The sequence below is a fragment of the Lipotes vexillifer genome, unplaced genomic scaffold (genome assembly GCF_000442215.2).
Source record: "Lipotes vexillifer unplaced genomic scaffold, Lipotes_vexillifer_v1.1 scaffold1267, whole genome shotgun sequence".
Classification (NCBI taxonomy): Eukaryota; Metazoa; Chordata; class Mammalia; order Artiodactyla; family Lipotidae; genus Lipotes; species Lipotes vexillifer.
The window spans coordinates 209,392-219,356 of NW_006790372.1; the positions used below are offsets into that span (position 1 = coordinate 209,392).

The window sequence follows — 9,965 nt, forward strand, 5'->3', positions numbered from 1 at the left end:
GGTGCCCTGGGGGCCTGGGCGGACTAAGAATAAGGTCGGAAGAGGGATGAGGGCAGAGGGAAGAGGAAGCGGCCATTGCTGAACGCCTCCGGACTGGTAGGAAGCCAAAGGCTATTCCCAGGGCAGATAATGTTCCCTTGCCTTCTGTGGGGCCCCAGTGCCCAGACCTTCCCGAACCCTTTTAGCAAAATGCAGCCCATTCCAACCCCCTGTGCCCCTGCGGGAGGAGGGACGTGAGGCCTCACAGGCCCGTGCACGTCCAGCAGTGGGGATGGTGCTGGACTGTAGACAGGCCCTCCCCAAACTCCAGACAAAAGGTGATGGCCAGCCCTCTTTGGGCTTCCTGACTTTACCTTGCTCTCCATCTAGGCCTGGTCGCCCGGGGTCGCCAGGTTGTCCTGCTATGACTGAGGGCAAGGAGAGGCCTGGGGCACCAGGGAGACCGGCGGGGCCCTGGAGACCTGGGAAACCTGCAAAGAATAAATAAAAGGGGCTGCGGGGACTTTGTGTGGCTAAGAGACAGCCAGGCTCTCTCAGAGAAAATGGAAGTTCACACAAGAAAATGGAAGCCCTTAAGGTAGGAGCCAGACCAGCTGAGGCCAGCAGAGGGCTCTTCTCCCTTTCTCCTCCGTTGGCAGCCATCGGCCCCAGTGCAGCTGACGGGCTCGGAGACTCCTCGCTCGCAGCAGGCGCTGCATTGAATTGGGCCGGACAGAGCTTCGGAAAGTTCTAGCTCCCCAACCTCGCTGGTAACGGGAATGCTTTAGACAGATTTTCCCTAAATCAGGAAGAAAAGAAGGTATGACTGCAGCACCTGGAATGGAAGTTTCCTACAGTGTTTTTAAACCTACTGTCCCTGTTGCACAACATTTCATCAAGTCAGCCAGTCCTGTCTGCTGCTACTCCGAGGAGGTCACAGATCGAGGTGGGGCACAGGCCCCAGCCAGTCAGAACAAACACCCACTCGCCTGCTCGAGCGGAATGGAGGTGGCAAGGGCGCTATGACCCCCGATGCCTTCTACAGCTAACTACTGGGTCTTCCAGGCAACCTGGAAAACAGTTTTATAGGTAATTCATGATATTAGCTGAATGCTTGCTGAATTGCCTGAATCCCTTCTCCCTGTTTGGCCAAAGAGAATAGCCATTTACTGGAGTACACACATAATACTCGTTTGCTCAAAGTTTAATACTGCTTTACATGTTTTCTGTTTGTGGAACGATTTCTATTATAATATGTTCAAAACCAAACATTTCAACCGATTATAGTAGATTTATGCAATATGCATACATTGAAAACATAGAGGGTAATCTTGCTGGGAAAACACATCAAAGCCACGTATACAAATGTAGAAATCTCTTTTATTCTTGTAACATGGAAGAAATGTATTTATTACTCTGGTGTATTCTAAAAGATAGTCAAATGAGGGGGAATAGATTTGAATTGGTTGACAAACTCTTTTGGTGGTTGAGATTCTTGTTTGTGACAAGAAAATCCCAAAATATGGTGTTGAATTTTATTTTTCTGACAAGAGAAGCTGAAAATATTAATGTTGAATTTCTCATATTTCACTAAGAAATAGTAAATCCATGATAATTTGTAAAGAAAGATGGCAGACTGGTTAACTTGGGTGTCTTTAGCAGCTCATTGATTAACTGAATACTGAGGAAATATAAAGGAGGAAAAAATAAATTTAAAGAAAAGGTTCCACTTATTAGAAGTCTGGAAAAGAAACAGGAAAAACGAAAAGCAAAACTAGTTGCAAAACCACTTGGTGCTACTTTTAGCACTGAATCGTTGAAGTATTTTTCTTTTTCACAAAGGTAAAAATCTGAAATGAAACACATTGTATTTTTGTCCTGAAAATATAACTTCATATATCTATACATATATATGTGCTGAAATTATGCAAAACCAATACACAAGACACCAAATATAGTAGAGTAAGTGTGGACAGCACATGGATTGTCAAAATGTCTGTTTCCATGGCAATATTGGGAGCCTCCTTCTCTTTTCACCTGTTTTTTGATTTGATAATTACACCAATATATCATTAAACCTGCAATAAAGGTACTACTGACCTCAAGTAGTAAAAAAAAAAAAAAAGCTCAAGTATTTCTTTAAGAATGAGACATTTTTTTTTAAATTTTGGAATTTTATTTTTTTATACAGCAGATTCTTATTAGTCACCAATTTTATACACATCAAGTGTATACATGTCAATCCCAACCTCCCAATTCATCACACCCCCCCTACCCCCCTGCCGCTCTCCCCGCTTGGTGTCCATACATTTCTTCTCTGCATCTCTGTCTCAATTTCTGCCCTGCAAACCGGTTCATCTGTACCATTTTTCTAGATTCCACATGTATGCGTTAATATACGATATTTGTTTTTCTCTTTCTGACTTACTTCACTCTGTATGACAGTCTCTAGATCCATCCACGTCTCAACAAATGACCCAATATCGTTTCTTTTTATGGCTGAGTAATATTCCATTGTATATAGGTATGACACCTGCTTTATCCATTCGTCCGTCGATGGGCATTTAGGTTGCTTCCATGACCTGGCTGATGCAAACAGTGCTGCAATGAACACTGGGGTGCATGTGCCTTTCTGAATTATGGTTTCCTCTGGGTATATGCCCAGTAGTGGGATTGCTGGATCATATGGTAATTCTATTTTTAGTTTTTGAAGGAACCTCCATACTGTTCTCCATAGTGGCTGTATCAATTTACATTCCCACAAACAGTGCAAGAGGGGTTCCCTTTTCTCCACACCCTCTCCAGCATTTGTTAATGGTAGATTTTCTGATGATGCCCATTCTGACTGGTGTGAGGTGATACCTCATTGTAGTTTTGATTTGCATTTCTCTAATACTTAGTGATGTTGAGCAGCTTTTCATGGGCTTCTTGGCCACCTGTATGTCTTCTTTGGAGAAATGTCTACTTAGGTCTTCTTCCCATTTTGGGATTGGGTTGTTTGTTTTTTTGATATTGAGCTGCATCAGCTGTTTATATATGTTGGAGATTAATCCTTTGCCCATTGGTTCGTTTGCAAATATTTTCTTCCATTCTGAGGATTGTCTTTTCGTCTTGTTTATGGCTTCCTTCGCATTTCAAAAGCTTTGAAGTTTCATTAGGTCCCATTTGTTTATTTTTGTTTTTATTTCCATTACTCTAGGAGGTGGATCAAAAAAGATCTTGCTGTGATTTATGTCAAAGAATGTTCTTCCTATGTTTTCCTCTAAGAGTTTTATAGTGTCTGGTCTTACATTCAGGTCTCAAATCCATTTGGAGTTTATTTTTGTGTGTGGAGTTAGGGAGTGTTCCAATTTCAGTCTTTTATATGTAGCTGTCCAGTTTTCCCAGCACCACTTATTGAAGAGACTGTCTTTTCTCCATTGTATATCCTTGCCTCCTTTGTCATAGATTAGTTGACCATAGGTGCGTGGGTTTATCTCTGGGCTTTCTATCTTGTTCCACTGACCTATGTTTCTGTTTTTGTGCCAGTACCATACTGTCTTGATTACTGTAGCTTTGTAGTATAGACTGAAGTCAGGGAGTCTGATTCCTCCAGCTCTGTTTCTTTCCCTCAAGACTGCTTTGGCTATTCGGGGTCTTTTGTGTCTCCATACAAATTTTAAGTTTTGTTCTACTTCCGTAAAAAATGCCATTGGTAATGTGATAGGGGTTGCATTGCATCTGTAGATTGCTTTGGGTAATATAGCCATTTTCACAATGTTGATTCTTCCAATCCAAGAACATGGTATATCTCTCCATCTGTTGGTAGCATCTTTAATTCCTTTCATCAGTGTCTTATAATTCTCTGAATACAGGTCTTTTGTCTCCCTAGGTAGGTTCATTCCTAGGTATTTTATTCTTTTTGTTGCAATGGTAAATGGGAGTGTTTCCTCAATTTCTCTTTCAGATTTTTCATCCTTAGTTTATAGGAATGCAAGAGATTTCTGTGCATTAATTTTGTATCCTGAAACTTTACCAAATTCATTGATTAGCTCTAGCAGTTTTCTGGTGGCATCTTTAGGATTCTCTATGTATAGTATCACGTCATCTGCAAATAGTGACAGCTTTACTTCTCCTTTTCCAATTTGTATTCCTTTTATTTCTTTTTCTTCTCTGATTGCGGTTGCTAGGTCTTCCAAAGCTATGCTGAATAACAGTGGTGAGAGTGGACATCCTTGTCTTGCTGCTGATCTTAAAGGAAATGCTTTCAGTTTTTCACCATTGAGAATGATGTTTGCTGTGGGTTTGTCGTATATGGCCTTTATTATATTGAGGTAGGTTCCCTCTATGCACACTCTCTGGAGAGTTTTTATCATAAGTGGGTGTTGAATTTTTTTTTTTTTTTTTTCCTGTACTCGGGCCTCTCACTGTTGCGGCCTCTCCCGTTGCGGGGCACAGGCTCCGGATGCGCAGGCTCAGTGGCCATGGCTCACGAGCCTAGCCACTCCACGGCATGTGGGATCTTCCTGGACTGGGCCATGAACCCGTGTCCCCTGCATCAGCAGGCGGACTCTCAACCACTGCACCACCAGGGAAGCCCGGGTGTTGAATTTTGTCAAAAGCTTTTTCCGCATCTATTGAGATGATCATATGGTTTTTATTCTTCAATTTGTTAATATGGTGTATCACATTGATTGATTTGTGTATATTGAAGAATCCTCGCATCCCTGGGATAAATCCCACTCGATCATGGTGTATGATCCTTTCAATGTGTTGTTGGATTCTGTTTGCTTGTATTTTATTGAGTGTTTTTGAATTTATATTTATCAATGATATTGGCCTGTAATTTTCTTTTTGTGTAGTATCTTTGTCTGATTTTGGTATCAGGGTGATGGTAGCCTCATAGAATGAGTTTGGGAGTGTTCCTTCCTCTGCAATTTTTTGAAAGAGTTTGAGAAGGATGGGTGTTAGCTCTTCTCTAAATGTTTGCTAGAACTCACCTGTGAAGCCATCTGGTCCTGGACTTCCGTTTGTTGGAAGATTTTTAATCACAGCTTCAATTTCATTACTTGTGATTGGTCTGCTCATAGATTCCATTTCTTCCTGCTTCAGTCTTGCAAGGTTATACATTTCTAAGAATTTGTCCATTTCTTCCAGGTTGTCCGTTTTATTGGCATACCGTTGCTGGTAGTAGTGTCTCAGGATGCTTTGCATTTCTGCGGTGTCTGTTGTAACTTCTCGTTTTTCCTTTCTAATTTTATTGATTTGAGTCCTCTCCCTCTTTTTCTTGATGAGCCTGGCTAATGGTTTATCAATTTTGTTTATCTTCTCAAAGAACCAGCTTTTAGTTTCATTGATCTTTGCTACTGATTTCTTTGTTTCTATTTCATTTATTTCTGCTCTGATCTTTATGATTTCTTTCCTTCTGCTAACTTTGGGTTTCGTTTGTCCTTCTTTCTCTAGCTCCTTCAGGTGTAAGGTTAGATTGTTCATTTGAGATTTTTCTTGTTTCTTGAGGTAGGCTTGTAGAGCTATAAACTTCCCTCTTAGAACTGCTTTTGCTGCATCCCATAGGTCTTGGATCATCAAGTTTTCATTGTCATTTGTCTCTAGGTATTTTTCGATTTCCTCTTTGATTTCTTCAGTGATCTCTTGGTTATTTAGTAACGTATTGTTTAGCCTCCATGTGTTTGTGTTCTTTACGTGTTTTTCCCTGTAATTGATTTCTAATCTCATAGCGTTGTGGTCAGAAAAGATGCTTCATATGATTTCAATTTTCTTAAATTTACTGAGGCTTGCTTTGTGACCCAAGATGTGATCTATCCTGGAGAATGTTCCGTGCGCACTTGAGAAGAAAGCGTAATGTGCTGCTTTGGGATGGAATGTCCTATAAATAGCAATTAAATCTATCCGGTCTATTGTGTCATTTAAAGCTTTTGTTTCCTTATTTATTTTCATTTTGGACGATCTGTCCATTGGTGTAAATGAGGTGTTAAAGTCCCCCACTCTTATTGTGTTACAGTCGATTTCCTGTTTTACAGCTGTTAGCGGTTGCCTTATGTATTGAGGTGCTCCCATGTTGGGTGCATATATATTTATAATTGTTATATCTTCTTCTTGGATTGATCCCTTGATCATTATGTAGTGTCCTTCCTTGTCTCTTGTAACATTCTTTATTTTAAAGTCTATTTTATCTGGTACGAGTATTGCTACTCCAGCTTTCTTTTGATTTCCATTTGCATGGAATATCTTATTCCATCCCCTCACTTTCGGTCTGTATGTGTCCCTAGGTCTGAAGTGGGTCTCTTGTAGACAGCATATATATGGGTCTTGTTTTTGTATCCATTCTGCAAGGCTGTGTCTTTTGGTTGGTGCGTTTAATCCATTCACGTTTAAGGTTATTATCGATATGTATGTTCCTATGACCATTTTCTTAAATGTTTGGGGTTTGTTTTTGTAGGTCCTTTTCTTCTCTTGTGTTTCCCACTTAGAGAAGTTCCTTTAGCATTTGTTGTAGAGGTGGTTTGGTGGTGCTGAATTCTCTTAGCTTTTGCTTGTCTGTAAAGCTTTTGATTTCTCCATCAAATCTGAATGAGATTCTTGCTGGGTAGAGTTATTTTAGTTGTAGCTTCTTCCCTTCCATCAGTTTAAGTATATCATGCCACTCCCTTCTGGCTTGTAGAGTTTCTGCCGAGAAATCAGCTGTTAACCTTATGGGAGTTCCCTTGTATGTTATTTGTAGCTTTTCCCTTGCTGCTTTCAATAATCTTTCTTTGTTTTTAATTTTTCCCAATTTGATTACTATGTGTCTCGGCATGTGTCTCCTTGGGTTTATCCTGTATGGGACTCGCTGCGCTTCCTGGACTTGGGTGGCTACTTCCTTTCCCATTTTAGGGAAGTTTTCTACTCTAACCTCTTCAAATATTTTCTCGGGTCCTTTGTCCCTCTCTTCTCCTTCTGGGATCCCTATAATGTGAATGTTGTTGCGTTTAATGTTGTCCCAGAGGTCTCTTAGGCTGTCTTCATTTCTTTTTATTCTTTTTTCTTTATTCTGTTCTGCAGCAGTGAATTCCACCTTTCGGTCTTCCAGGTCACTTATCCGTTCTTCCGCGTCAGTTATTCTGCTTTTGATTCCTTCTAGTGTAGTTTTCACTTTCAGTTGTTGTACTGTTCATCTCTGTTTGTTTGTTCTTTAATTCTTCTAAGTCTTTGTTAAACATTTCTTGCCTCTGCTCGGTCTTTGCCTCCATTCTTTTTCCGAGGTCCTGGATCATCTTCACTATCAATCATTATTCTGAATTCTTTTTTCTGGAAGGTTGCCTATCTCCACTTCGTTTAGTTGTTTTTCTGGGGTTTTATCTTGCTCCTTCAGCTGGTGCATAGCCCTCTGCATTTTCATCTTGTCTATCTTTCTGTGAATGTGTTTTTTGTTCCACAGGCTGCAGGATTGTAGTTCTTCTTGCTTCTGCTGTCTGCCCTCTGGTGGATGAGGCTATCTAAGAGGTTTGTGCAAGTTTCCTGATGGGAGGGACTGGTGGTGGGTAGAAGGAATGAGACATTGTAAATGATCACATGAAAATGCAAGATGGCATGTTTTCCCAACTCATTCCATTGTCGGAGACCTAAAGAAAAAAGACCCTCCAATATATGAATGCAGCCTCTCAATATCTAGTGCAAATACGAAAATGTTTGGCCTAATTTAATGTTATTCGGATGAAGGTATTGTAGGGACGGGGATTGCTCCTAGGAAATTTTCTTGGGGGTAAATCTTCATTGTACACTGATTTCTTTAATCAAATCGGAGATTCGGTTCCTCTTGGGGATTTCCTATGTTCTTTTAAAACAGATTTTTCTAATTAGATATTGAGAAGAACAGAAGAATATTTATAAATCATATGTTAAAAAATCATCCAGATACAATGAACATCTGTGTACCAACCACCCAATTTAAGGAAAAGAAGATAGCGATCCCTTTGAATTTCTTTGCCTGCCCTTCACAGATTCCACCACCTTCCCTCCCTCCCAGAGGCAACCAGTCCTGAAGTTTGTGTTCATCATTCCCTTTTCATCACAGTTTGACCATGCATATTTGTATCATCCCCAAACAACATATTGGTTGGAGTCATACCAAATATATTCCTGTGCAACTTCCTTTTCTTCCCCCTCTCCATTATGTGCCTGAAATGTATCCACCTTGACATGTGCTGTTTACTGCATTTGTAATTGTGATTTTATTACCTCAGATAGCCAAAGGCAATGAATAATTTAATGACCAGGAATTCACAGTCAAGGTCTAAAAACAGAACAGGCATCATGCCTGTGCTTCCACCCAGGACCCTTCTTCTCTATCTCCTGCCAAAGAAGCCACACAACCTCCCTACAGGCTCAGACCCTGTTGGAGGCCTCACGCTGAAGAAGCTGCTGGCTTTCAGAGAAGTACAGGTTGGTCCAGACAAAGGAAAGAGTAAACACAGAGATAGCAGATGCCCCAATATAAAATGCAGCTGGAAATGAATTAATGCATGAATACATTTCCTGGAAAACCTACACGCACATGCACATAAACACATAAAATAATGTGGTGGGACATCAGGCCCCAGAACTATAAGGAACAGAACATTTTGGAAACATGATTTCCCCAGGTAACATGTGATGGTAGAATGGCCAGTGTTTCTTGACCAACTACTATGTGCCATGCACTGTGCTAAGTGATTCCATATACATTACCTCTCTCCTCATTGATTCCTCACCAAACCTAGGGGGTAGATTCTCTTATTCACCTTTTATGGAAAAGGAAACCCACGTTCCTTTGGGATGGAGGGGCACGTAACTTCCTTGTTCAAGGTCACGTAGCTAGTGAGAGGGAGAGCTGGAATTTGAATCCAGCAGTCTGACTTCAGAGCCCATACTCTTAGCTGTGATACTACACTAAATTCATTTCTTGTTCTACGTTGAGTGAGAGGTATATGCATCTCCAGAACATTTCTAAGGAGAGTTAACGAATCAGAATTCATTCACACTATTTGAGAAGTGGGGAAATGGGGGCTCAGAAAGGGACTTCAGACTATGTGATGAGTCAGGGGCCGAGATTAAGACAAAACCGGATTTCTAGTAAACCTAGTAAATCCCAATCAAGTGCTTGTTGTGTGCCTGTCCTAGGGAGACATTTATCCTCTTAGACTTGGGCTCCTTCCAGCAGCCACACTGTCGTTCCAGGGCCCTGGGACTGCCAACCGCACTGGACACCAAGGAACTTCTGGTAAACCACTCGCTATGTGGACAAGCACAGTCCCTCAGGACCATTAAACCCAGGCTGTGGCCAAGTGAGAAAGAGAGGCCCTGAGGTTAATAAGGGAGAGTGGGAGGGAACCTGGAGGCTGGGGCAGGGGGCGCGGGTGGGACTCGCTGAACTGCTCTCTGACACCCCTTCCCAGGAAAGCCCTAAGTGTAGCCTACCCTCTTTTTGTCGGTAGTCAGTTCCACTGGGTTCTGAGATTCCCAGAGTTGCAAAGACAGGCACCGCTCATCCCTGTGAGCCACACGGCCCTAAGGAAACCCAACCCTGGCTTCCCAGCCAAGCCTGACTTGGGCACACTTACCTCTGCTACCTTTTGGTCCTCTCACGCCTGGCTTTCCTGGGGCTCCGATGCCAATTCCTGGAGAACCTCTTTCTCCTTTGGGACCAGGCAGGCCAGCTGGCCCAGGCACACCGGTTATACTAGGTCCTAGGAGGAGATGCAGAGAGATGCGGGGACAGAAGTCAGTGGGGGTGAGACCTTTGTGCCTAGCTCACTTGCAGGGGGCCTGCTTGACAGACACCGGAGGCTGAGGATTGAAATGACAGGAAGGAGAGCTCGTTCGGGTAGAAGGACGAACCCCATCCTCCTCCTTCCCCACATCAAGGCATCCCAAATTGGGGGCTGGCAAGGAGACCTAGGAGTCTGAGGATATGGGATACGCCGCAGTCAAGAACTCAAGGCCGGCCTCTGTCAGGCTTCCGGAAGAGG

The 9,965-nt window shown here is 42.2% G+C and overlaps 1 protein-coding gene across 1 annotated transcript in view; it reads right to left on the bottom strand.

Moving 5' to 3' along the window:
• COL4A6 (collagen type IV alpha 6 chain) overlaps positions 1-9,965 on the bottom strand; it is a 168,379-nt gene that overhangs the window by 5,554 nt on the left and 152,860 nt on the right. Inside the window, exons 37-38 of the mRNA XM_007463675.1 lie at positions 9,558-9,683; positions 354-470 (exon numbers count right to left, since the gene is read on the bottom strand). Coding sequence (XP_007463737.1) covers positions 354-470; positions 9,558-9,683 — 243 coding nt within the window. The remainder of the gene's footprint in view (positions 1-353; positions 471-9,557; positions 9,684-9,965) is intronic.